The sequence below is a fragment of the Montipora foliosa genome, chromosome 10 (genome assembly GCF_036669935.1).
Source record: "Montipora foliosa isolate CH-2021 chromosome 10, ASM3666993v2, whole genome shotgun sequence".
Taxonomy (NCBI): domain Eukaryota; kingdom Metazoa; phylum Cnidaria; class Anthozoa; order Scleractinia; family Acroporidae; genus Montipora; species Montipora foliosa.
The window spans coordinates 7,157,616-7,170,115 of NC_090878.1; the positions used below are offsets into that span (position 1 = coordinate 7,157,616).

Below are 12,500 nucleotides of genomic sequence, written 5' to 3' on the forward strand. Positions count from 1 at the left end.
ACCATGCATTTTTAAGAGATAATTAAGCTTCAATTTGAGAAAGAACGCCATACATTACTTTGTATTTTAATTACTCATCAATTATCTTTGAAAAATGCGGGGTTACCCCCCATTTTTTTTGGATTTCAATAACACTTGTTAAGATCTACATTTTCTGCATAATCATAAACTGGGGCAAAAATACCTTTGAATTAGCAGGCACCGTCCTTAAGCAAAAATTTGTTACTTAACTAGAATTCGGCGGTAACTGGGCATTTACGTCACCATCACTTTGATGACATTTATACCGATCTCTCATGCCTTAGGCGCAGGCAACAGAGATTTCTGACTATCCGTGACACTTCTGACCCGACCCTGTAGGATGAGTTTTTTTTTCTTGTATCCACAGTTGCCCGCAAATTTAAAGTGGTACATACTTGAGGAGACATTTCAAATTACGGAATCTTGGATGTAGGATTGGTCATCTCCGGGTATCTCTAAAGGAAAGATTCTGGTCTGGATGGTTAAGAACTGGATGAGGCAACAAAGGCTGTTAGGACAAGGGCGGGGAAAGTTAAGTTCTCTTAATTTGGATGCTTCATGAAATGATTAGTGCCACCCTTCCGCTATCTGTGCGCGGATTTCTCAGCTTCCAGAATTCTGTCTTCTTTGTTCCTTTTTTGACTTCAATATCTTTTCGTCTGGGTTTATTTGGTACAATAATCAAAGAAAGCAAGAACACGGTTTTTGTTGAAAGCCATCATGGCAAAATCTAAAAGATTTTATCATTTCCTGTCATTACTGTAAAGGTGCCCACAAACGAGGAAACAATGGCGTGGAAGCAAATGTTTTCCCGTGTTAGGCCCCAGGAAACATTTGTTGCGGAAGCAAAATGTTTCTGAATTTGTTCAGAAACATTTTGCTTCCTCAGCAAATGTGTCCCCGTTTGCGGGCGCCTTAAGAGATGATTCTGAAAGGCAAAACGAGACGAATTTTCTTTTCTTCTTCTACAAGACCAGCAATGGTCAGTTTGTCCTACGACAGATTAATCAAACCACACAACGGGTTTTACGAATTTTTAATTACTTGTATGAATACTTATTTTTAGCCACTCCCTTCTTCGCTTTTAGTTACAACCTATGATATAATCTCCGTAAATATTGAGTCACCAACTGTTCACCTCGATTACGTTTCTACTGTAAGTCGTTCTTTTTGCCTGTTTTAGTTTTATTCCACTGCATTCTTTGTATTAATATGATGCTTAAATCGTTTGTTGTTGTGGTCATCGAAGTTTCATATCAATCGCCATTTTGAACAAGCATCTTTAAAACGTTTACATCAACAACAATTTAAAATGATCGATCAAGTCCTCCGTTTACATTAAATGTTCAGAGCACCAAAAGTTATCTCACATTTAGCAAAGAAAGTCAGAATCAGTTATATATGTGTGAACCTCTTTATTGATAAATTTACATTTTAAAACTGAACAAAATCGGTAGACGCTTTACAATCATATTTAATATTATCGTGCGCTTTATCACACGACGTGTAGGTCGTGAAGTATATTTAAATTTATTCATTTTTTTATTTCTATTTTTTACAATTTAATGGCAAGACAAAAAAGAAAGCCATGAGGATAATCTGTGTTAGACCGCTCAAAAGAATACCTCACCAAAAGAAAATTGTTAGTGCCTCAAAATGTCTATACTCATTGTTCTTTTGCACCAATTTTGCACATGAACCTCTATACCCCAAACCTATAATCTTCCACACCTGTTAAGAATGGACTCTTACAAACATTAAACCCAACAATGGGAGCGCCGTAGCTCCATCTCTCCTTGTACCTGTTGCAATAAAATCGTTAAGCGATGCAGCTGAACTTGAAGCTGATAATTATGCTCCTCAAGGACCTCCTCGCGTGCTTCCAGACGTTCCCTCTGGTGTCGTAGGTAGGCCTCTTTGGTGGGGTCCTCAGTGGGGACGGTGTTTTGTTCTTCTTGATTCTGGTGCTGCAATTGCTGAATGCTGTTGATGTGGTTTTGTAATGCTCTGCACGAAAAGAGGAAAGCAATAAATCAAACTCAGTAAATTCGAGGCTGCGGTTTCCCGTTACACGTAACCTTTAGATCGGAAGACGACTACGAGTACGTATTTTCCGTTCTGAGCACGCGCACTTCAAAACGGCCTTGTCGTCGGCTCTTCAAACCTTATGCGCATGCTCAGTACGGAAAACTCGTACTCGTAGTTGTACTCGTCCTGCGATTGAAAGGTCCCTTTTATATGAAGTTAACTGGATAGAGGGTAATGTGAAGTGCTAGATTTCTATCCCATATGAACCATGTGAGCGTTAGCCCTACTGATAGAAATGGGCCCACACAAGGACAGAGAAAAACTCTGACCAGGGTGGTCAGAGTTTTTCTCTGTCAGGGTGGTCAGAGTTTTTCTCTGTCCTTGTGTGGGCCCATTTCCATCAGTAGGGCTAACGCTCACATGGTTCATATGGGATAGAAATCTAGCACTTCACATTACCCTCTATCCAGTTAACTCTGTTTAAAATATAAGTGCTACACGGCCAACGTTTGTATAAACGTAACCTTTCCTTTTATATGAAGCCTCCTCCTGTACAACCAGCAAGCTTGCTATGCAATTAAAATATGTGTACAAAACCACAAAAACTCAACTTTTCAGAACTATGTTAACTACGAGACCCTATAGAGCGGTTTTCAATTGAGTGTCGAAAGTAATTAGCGAATTACTTTGGTTTTGCATTACTTCACTCAGTGATTGGTTCAAAGTTCTCTCGCCATTTTTTCAACCAATCAGAAGCAACCAAAACCAATCGTGGCTCTCGCGTGCACATTTTCCCACGCTTTGTGTCCGCTAGGTGTAATTACTTCGAGTTTTGATTGGTTTACTGGATTGTCTCGGTCGTTTCTGATTGGCCAAAGTAATTACTTCAGTTTTGGTTTTACGACACTCATTTGAAAACCGCTCTAATCTACCATGGATTCAATATAAGACTTTTTGCTTTTTTTTATCAAATGTAAAATTTTCTCAAGGAAATGCCTATTACACATCTAGTTGTTCTTAAGGTCCCTAATATATTCTTTCACCCTTCTAATCACCCTCTTATTGTTTGGGCGTTTCCCCTGAATAAAAAAGGAACATTCACAAAACAACAATAGCAGAAGTAATATGGAACCTTTTGGTAAACAGACTAAGACTTCCTCATCTATGATCTGTTGCGCAGTGTGCAGTGTGCAGCGCAACTGGGTTTGAATCCGTTTCAAGCCTGCATATTATTCATCATGCTTCTTCCCCTGTTACTGCTTAAATTGCTTCCTTGAACGCAAAGGTAATTCTGTTCAAAATCTGTCCTTGTATCTGTAGTTAAAATATCTAGCATTTTAAGGCTTTTCTACGCAATTGCTAAAATTGCGTTCATAACTGCGAGGATCATACTTCGCTTGATTTCATAGCCGCAGTTCGATGCATTTCATATATAATTTCATTGTCAAATAGTCTCTGTCACACCTGTTATCATTCTCTAAGGTTGAGATAAGGTCCTCAAGGTCTCTCCTCTCTGGACTATCAACTGGCAAGTCACTCGCTATTTCAGTTGGCGAGGGACCCTACAATTTTAGAACACAGATCAGTGTTGCAACTTGCTGGGAAAACAAATGGTTAGATGACATGGCTAGATAACAGATTCTACGTTACGTTTTTGGGTTTTTATGGACTAAGATGAAATTGAGGTACATAATTTAAACACAGAAAGAATGAGGTCAATATGACATCTTGACTAGACAAGTTTGGTGAATAATTAGCTAAGAATTAAAACACGTAGAGATGGAGTCCCATCTTGATTGCTAGGCAGCCAATCACATTCTGGGATGCATTCCATTCTGCCCGCTCATGGCACCAGTCACATTGCACTGAGAGGGGATACCGAATGGTCTCCAAATTCAAATGCGTTTTAATCATCTTGAGACATCAACAAAACCTTTACCATTGCCTCTGGCTCTTCAGTGAAACTACAAAAAACAAAAAAACAAAAAAATACATTTGTGAGCTATATAAGTACTGGGTAAGCCCTACGGACTTATCATTCGGGTACTATAACTAACCAAACATTTCTCAGAAATAGAACAACAATATATAACTTCTTCATTAAGTTGAGGGGACAGTAAACAGAAGGACAGAATTTAAGTCACAAGTGTGCTTTAAATTCGGACGCATCTTAAATGTTATCCTAATCAGTACTTTGCATCTGTACTGTAAATAACATTACAAAATGACCATTCTGTCATTCAGTCAGTAAAAATGTGTAAATGATGATACCCGTCTTAAACAGCTATGAATGGATGGAATTAAAAAAAAAGGGTTTTAAAGTTAACTTGTTGACAAAATTACGTATCAGACTGCCCTATGGAAGGCAAAATTACTGCAGCTCTAATTTCCTTTTGACTGGTGCCTTTTTTGCCCAAAATAAGAACTCATTAACCTAAGCATTTTATAAGTCCAGAAATAGAGCATGGGATGAACTGCATTTAACAGTGAATTAGTTAGGCCCTCCCACTGCTGGATCAACCCTGCTGATCTCCATGGGCCCATTCCCTGAAAGTCCAAAAACTTACTAGGTGTTGCAATTAATTACTGTAGCTCTCAAGTCGTCGATTTTCACAATGACTCAACACAATTTTAACAATAAAACCCTTAGAAATTCACCAGAAATTGCAACCTCACCTACCAAACTACACCATCTTGGATTTATGTGTGCATGGTCATTGTCACGTGACTTTAAAAAACTCAAAAGAGAACTTCATCGTTTGAAGTTTGCCGGGTTTCCTAACCACACTCACAACCATTCTGCCCATAGTTAGTAGAGGGGACCAGGCCTCAACCATTCTGCCTTAAGTTAACGCAATAAAATACCAGCTTTTTAAAACAAGCAGATGGTTGTTTCACAAATGGCTTGTCTGGCCCAAAAAGTTACTGGGAGTTTAGAGAAATTGGCCCCGGACCAATATTTCACAAGCTTGTGTTTTTTATACTCTTTAGGTAAAGAGGCATAAATGAATGTGTCTTCATACATGGCAGTTCTTGTTATGACAGGTACTTCTTCTCTTGATATTTCTTCTTCTCTTGCTTCATGATTTGCCAGTCTGAAAAAGAATAAAAATGGATTACAGATCGAGGCAGAGAACAAAATATTAAGGTTCTTTGTGATTACAATACATTAGATACCTTAAGAACACTAGTACTATAGATAATATTTCTTTTTGTTTTGGCATGTTCCTTCTAGGTTTTCTCCGGGTACTCCGGTTTCCCCCTTTCCTCAAAAACCAACATTTGACTTGATTTGTGTTAATTGTTAATTTCAGTTTACAGTGTCCCCAATTAGTGCTCTGGCGCTAGTATGACTAGACACTTAAAGTTCCTTTCCTTTCTTCTGTCAAGTGTCTTTGTTGAATTTTGTCAAGTCAAGAGTCTCAAGGTTTTTCTTTAAATTCTGATATGTGAGGCAATATAAAATTTAAATAAGAATCAAAATACTGACCTTGCTGCATAATTTCCCAGTTTGTCATGTGTCCCTGGAAAAACCTTTATTGCCGAACCTGCATCTACTGAATCTCTACAAGACGACAAATAAATAATCAGGCAGAACATGAAAGAATAAGCATAAGGATACCTTAATACATTATGCTGCATACTAAATTCCTTGAATATAAAGGATTCTTCTTTTTGCTTAATTTACAACTGAAAGAAAAACAAGTATATATACAGGCAAGTGCAATAGGTGTTATCACACGAACAACCTGAATTGAAGAGTTAGTAAGAATTGAAGTCTTTTAAAAACAGTCCAGATCTTTCCTCCACACCAGCTACCTTGTAATGCAACAATCAAGAGCCAACCTTGACAGGCTAGTACAAAATCAACCTTTATGACCATTTTGTGATTTTCGGTGGAAGAATAATTCTTGAGTGTACTCACTTGTCAACCTTGCTAATTGGTCTTTCCAGAATTCAAAGAGATATTGCTTAATGGACAGTACATAGTTTTTTAATGATTAACCCAATGACCCCGCAGGCGCCCTAGGCGACCCCCAGTTGACGAGTAAAATCGTCTGGCATTTTAAAAGTAAAATCTGTCTCATATCACTCTCAGTGGTCAATGGGTTTAATTACTAGCTTTTTGTTAAGATTACCAAGCCAAGCCATCAAGGTACCTATCTACTTACAAGTGCTCATCCTCTCCCTCAGAAGGAGTAGCTTCCTCTATTTCAATTGGAATAAACCTCCCTTTAGATGGATGTTCTGGAATTTTTTTCTTGTTCTTTTTGCTAACTTTGTTCCGCATCACTTTCGCAAAATCTTTGATGTCTTCTTTTTGAGTAGACTGAGAAAGATAATTAAGAGACAGTATTCAGTCATTCTTTGCAAAAAATGACAAAAACAGTCAGTCAATAACTTCATCACTTAAGATAAAAAAAGTAGCCAAATTTTCTTAGTTCACGCCAGTTGGCACCAACACCTTTTTTCAGCTATTAATAACAGACTTTTTGTGTGAAATGTCAATGTACTTTAGTTGGGTAAAAGATAATTACTTCACTCTGAAAGATTGATCAGCTGAACAAAAACAAGTACAACAATAATAATAATAATAATAACAACAATAACAATATAATAACAATTTAATAGCTAGTACTACTACTAATAATAATCAAGTAAAGCTATGATCCTCACAGTTTAATGAACGCAATTTTAACAATTGCGTAGAGAAGACTGAAAAATTCAGGACTAATCAGCAGGGTTGAACCTGTGACCTCGTGAAACCAGTGGGACGCTCTAACCAACTGAGCTATGAAGCCACTGACATTGGGATCTGGTCATTTGAGGGTTCTAACTTTGTCATAACAGATCATAGCTTTACTTGATTTCATATCCGCAGTTTGATATATGATTCATTTCATAATCATTTCATTGTTGACTATTCTGGTTTATTAATAATACCAAAAATGCATATACATGTGCAGTCTATTAATCTGCTTCAAGAGGGTGAATGTACAGTGTATACATCTAATTTGATCGATGATATTTCTCTCTATTTGTTTAAAACATTACATACTACAATAGGAAGTTACTTAAATAAGAAAATCAGGGAAAACATAATAGACGCGGCAAAATATGGAGTTGATAATATTTATAGATATTACATTACATACTTAATTGACCACTCTCCATGGGGGCTTTTCAGGGCCGATGGAACAGAATATTAAACAACAACTGGATCTCAAAGCAAGCGCCCTAACCAGTGGGCCGTGCACTGCCTCACAATCAAGGTAGTTTTATGCATGAATAATATGCAAAAATTTTACTGGTTGGTTTGTTTCAGATTTGCATTGGTCCCTTACAAATGAGCTACGTTGAAAATCACTTGGTTACATTTTCACAAGATGTCTCAAACATACCACCAGACAATACTCCTGAGTAGGATGCCCTATCTTGTGTTGTTTACTGACACGGCCAGACCAGAAACAACTCTATTGATTGCAAAATGAGAGATAAAAATGTGAAATCAACTAATGAATCTGTGAATATAATTCGACAAATGTTCATATAATTTAAGAATAATATATCAAAAGAAAAAAAATTGAAATGAACCTGACAAAGATCAAAGTTGAAGCATTTCAAGCAGCGGTATCTGGCAAAAAGGAACAAAACAGATCAAGTACATGTAAAGAAATCTTCAATGAAATCTGAGTAACAAAAGTGTCTCACAAAATTTCAGGTGTATTATATAGTCTTATTTCTTTGACTGCCTAGAGCTATTTGCAAGAATGACAGGCAAGTGGAAAAGAGACCCGTCTGCCCTGGTTGAAAACTGACTGTGTTGACCTTCCGCTATGGTTACCGATTCACAGTTACCGAAATGTGCAGTCTGACACTAAGACTAGAGAATTAATAGAATGGATTGGGCAAGACTTGAGTCATGGGCAGAAAACTTAAGAAACTAACAGGGAGCATGCATTTTTGAAGAGCGCTTCCTTTCTACCCTAGATCATGATCAGGAATTGAACCAAAATGAGATTTTATAGTCACTGTGGTTTCACTTCTTTCTGCCTGTTAGTGTAGACAATACAGGGAAGGGATGGTAAATTTTGATAGAGATGATTAAATCTGGTAAAATTTAAGAATCCGATCCTACCAACGCGTCGGCCAACACGTCGGCCAACGCGTCGGCCGACACACCACCGACACACAACCGACACGTCGGCCAACACACTACCGACACGTCGGTCGACACACAACCGACGTGTCGGCCGACACACTACCGACGCGTTGGCCGACACACTACCGACACGTTGGTCGAGCCGCCATTTTTAAAATGAAACACTAGTACCTAGGTCTGCGTGATGTTTTGGCAAGGGTCAGTTACCAAAGCGGGGAGTTAATTTGCAAGTCGACCAACATGCTTATTTTTCGTGCATTATAAAGGATTGGGAATGCCCTGTAATAATATATATAAATAGCTGATATGACGAAGTCTCGGGCAACGAGTGAAAACTGGGTTCTAATAACACTTGTCGTAACGGGAACTGGGTTCTAATATCACGAAATACAATATGGTAGTGAAAGTTTTCCATCGAAGACAGTTCCATTCAGTTTGAAAAAGGTACGTTTAGGTTTTCAACAGTTCAATAAGGCCCAAATGAGTCACCGACACGCCACCGACGCACCACCAACGCACCACCGACGCACTACCGACGCATCTTATACGTTATAACTTTAAACAGCCGCCAACGCGTCGGCCGACAGTCGGCCGACGCGTTGGCTGATGTGTTGGCCGACGCGTTGGTGGGATCGGATTCTTAAATTTTACCTTAAATCTTAATGGGGACAGTTTTTCAGTGAGTTATTAATGGGGACATAGTTTTTCAGTGAGTCATTAAGAGCTCACCTGAATCCAACAATAGGATACATTTTGCAAACGTTGCACTTTGTCTCATGCTTAACTATGAAATAAAAAGTCATTGATAAACAATACTTCATACTGTTGTAGTTTATGTTACACACATAATAATAATCATAATTCTTGTCATGGTTTTGTGTTGTGTATTTTAGTACATGTATCATAAAGAAGATGTGCTCTTAGATGCTACCATGAATTTGCATTAAATACAGGAAATCATTTATGTATGCATGCACCACAAATTTATACATTGGGCTATATGTTTCATCAAGTTGCTATAATTATCAACATTGTATGCAGAGACTTGAAATGTGTAACCTTTACTTCAAGATAAATACAGATCTCCAATCCTTTGTCATAAGAAAGGGCTTACAATGAGACAGAGAAAAACGCCTTGGCTTGTTTATGAACTCAAATGCAACTTGTGCAATTCAAGTCACATTATTATACACTGGTGTCATGCACCAGGTCGATTTTGATTGACAGCTGATTCTTGTTTACTGTGTTTCTCTTATGTCATACCTACAGACAATTACGTTTTAGGCATGCAGAAGTTACGTCACCTAATACACTAACCAGCAGTTTGATCAGTTTTGTCATGGCAGAGCTCAGCTCAGGAATATATGCATAATAAAACAATTATTGGATTCCGTTTTCGCAAGATAGTGATAATTATCATAGCCTCAGTTTGTGTTATCCGCCTCAGCCATCGGCTTCGGCAGGTAACACAAACTTTGGCCTTGATAATTATAGCTATCATGCTCAACCACATCCAATAATAATAATAATTATTGTTACTTGTTGGATGGGCAAGCCTAAAGTGCAGACTGGACTCTGCAGACTAGCAATCTGCAGGCTGGCCCATTTTGTCAGCAGCAAATATTTGCTCATTGCTAGTTGGCCATCTAATGGCCCCAACAATGTTTTGTCTGGCATTTATAGACAGAGTAAAATCTGTCAAGTCTCACTCCCAGAGGCCAACGGGTTAATCATGGAGAGAAGACCTTCACCTGTATCTTCAACACATAACGGGACTCGATTCATGCAAATCTATTTTAAATGCATGGCCAAGAACTTTTAATTAAATTTACATTTCCCTTTTATCATACCTTAACCTTAAAATATACACTTTTAAACAAGACTTCAAAAACCGCAGTTGATAATGACATCAACTGAAGCTGAAACATATTTTTCTTTTTTTCCACATATTCTTACATGTAAGTCAGAAATATAAATAATAATATTATATAAATAAATAAATAAATAACTAAATATGTAGTTTTGCTGAAATTTCGATTTTAGCAGGGAAATCAGCAGTTGATCTGTTGACAAAGGTCAATTTGGAAATAATTTAGAATTCTTCAAAATCTTTCGACAACTTCAGAATGATATTGTCAGTCCCCTATGAAAAATATTGGCACTTTTGGGATAAGAATGTCATGCTTTTGACTTTAAAAAGCTTTACCAAGTGCAATAAACCGTATATATTGACGATGCTTTTGAGATTTTGTGGTACACTTTGCATGCAATGTAGTACTATATGTATGATATAATATTTTTAAGTGCAGTCAAATTCAATTTAATGGCGATAGCAAATGAGGAGCAGTTGCTATGTTCAGCAGTGAATGGATTTCCCAAAAAATTGTGAATCTTAAAGACTCTGTTTTTTCTCCCTTTTTGTGCCTAGGTTTAGTTGAAAATGTATCAAATGTACTTTAATTTACACCACCTGCTCCTTATCGCTAGGCATTACATAACTATATACCTGTAAATTAAAGAACTCCATACCTAAGCTGCAATTACATCTTCTGCTAACCTCAATAAAAATTGAAAAAAAAATTGCTCTAGAAAACTGCACCCTTAACTATTTTGAAAGGAAATGGAACCCATTGAAGGTTGTCCTTTAGTACTAAAATAAGCAACGACACAAAAATTATATTTCAAGCAGAAAGCGGTAAAAAAAAAAAAAGATTATTTTTAGGTATTAGCATAAGTAATGATTTGACATAGAACTTACAAGCTGTTGTATTATTTTTCGCGTATGCGTAACCGTATCCTTGTAATGTAAGTAACGTATGGTAAATAGTGTAAGTAGTCGTCTAAAATATTATATTGTTTTGTATTGTGAAAAAAAAAATGTCCAGCAGTGGCATTAAGTAACATGTGCCTGGATCTGTGTCTTTGGGCTTCGTTACATGTAGCATGTGAAGTGCATTTTTGAGTGGGTTGAGGAATCCATTTCAAGCAAATTGTAGTATTGTGCTTTGGGCCTAGTTAATAGCATTTGACCCCTTTGTACCCTCCCCTTTTCCACTGATTCTATAAGTGTGATGGGTGTCTGCTTCTCTCCCCTATTGTGTGGGGGCCCATGTCTTGCATGGCTGGGTTACCAGGATTTGCCAGCCATCTATGAGCTGGCTGCCTATAGTGGAAGCGAAGCTCCAGGATGTTTCTCAGGGCCCCAACCTCCACTTTGTGACTCAGTTGTTATATTTATATAAAACAATTAAATTTAAGGTAGGAGACGTAATAAACACCTTCAGTTTTACATTGGCCTCAATGTTATACATACCAGTTTCAGAAACTGCTAATCTGTGAAGTGTGGGAAGCCATACAATCGTTTGGGGTTCAGCAATCATCCATTCTATAAACTCTTCAACTGAAACTCTCTCTGGAATTGAAACCTGAAGGTAATAGATAAAAATATAATAAAAACATATTATATGAAGTATGTTTTTTGTGTGTGTGTTCCTCTTTTGCTGTTATCCGTGAACTGCATGTTGTCACTTTAAAATTTGAAAAAAAAATTATGTTACCTAAGAGAACTCAAAAAGTAAATTGGGTAATAAACATTATTTCATTACACATCCACATGGATTATGTCACTGAAACTGCAAAAAGGGAGAGGAATATATGTACATGTTTTTAAAAAGCCAGAAGTGAAAACTAAAAGAAGCATGAGTTCTATGTCATAGGAATTACAGTGTCACTACACTTTGCAATGTTGTTGCTCCACAATCTAAATCAATAATTTTAAATGGTACATGTACATGTTGAACACCTTAGTTTACTGTACAACAACATGACTGTATAAATTTATAAATGCAAAACATACCCCTTCCAGGCAGCTTCGAACAGCTGGCTCTACACTGGATCCACTGAAAGCTGCATTCTCATAAATGTACTTTGGAATCTAAATTAAAACAACTTTCCACACTATTAAACTTCTCTAACAGAACATCTATCTATTAGTTTTAATAAGAATTCATGCACACAGAGTCAAGAGCATTAACTTCAAACTGGCAAATCTTTTTTGTTTGCTTCTCCCCAGCCTTATTCACACATAGGGCAGGGATGGCGCAGTGGTGAGAGCACTCGCCTCCCACCAATGTGGCCCGCGTTCGATTCTCAGACTCAGCGTCATTATGTGGTTTGAGTTTGTTGGTTCTCTACTCTGCACCGAGAGGTTTTTTCCAGGTACTCCGGTTTCCCTTCTCCTCAAAAACCAACGTTTGACTTGATTTGCGTTGATTGTTAATTTCAGTTT

The 12,500-nt window shown here is 37.5% G+C and overlaps 1 protein-coding gene across 1 annotated transcript in view; it reads right to left on the reverse strand.

Moving 5' to 3' along the window:
* LOC137973419 (dystrophin-like) overlaps positions 1-12,500 on the reverse strand; it is a 22,719-nt gene that overhangs the window by 5,077 nt on the left and 5,142 nt on the right. The window contains exons 8-18 of the mRNA XM_068820219.1: positions 12,069-12,146; positions 11,526-11,637; positions 8,942-8,996; positions 7,645-7,684; positions 7,452-7,523; positions 6,222-6,379; positions 5,540-5,614; positions 5,073-5,144; positions 3,989-4,013; positions 3,514-3,611; positions 1,824-2,028 (exon numbers count right to left, since the gene is read on the reverse strand). Of these exons, the coding sequence (XP_068676320.1) occupies positions 1,824-2,028; positions 3,514-3,611; positions 3,989-4,013; positions 5,073-5,144; positions 5,540-5,614; positions 6,222-6,379; positions 7,452-7,523; positions 7,645-7,684; positions 8,942-8,996; positions 11,526-11,637; positions 12,069-12,146 (990 nt within the window). The remainder of the gene's footprint in view (positions 1-1,823; positions 2,029-3,513; positions 3,612-3,988; positions 4,014-5,072; positions 5,145-5,539; positions 5,615-6,221; positions 6,380-7,451; positions 7,524-7,644; positions 7,685-8,941; positions 8,997-11,525; positions 11,638-12,068; positions 12,147-12,500) is intronic.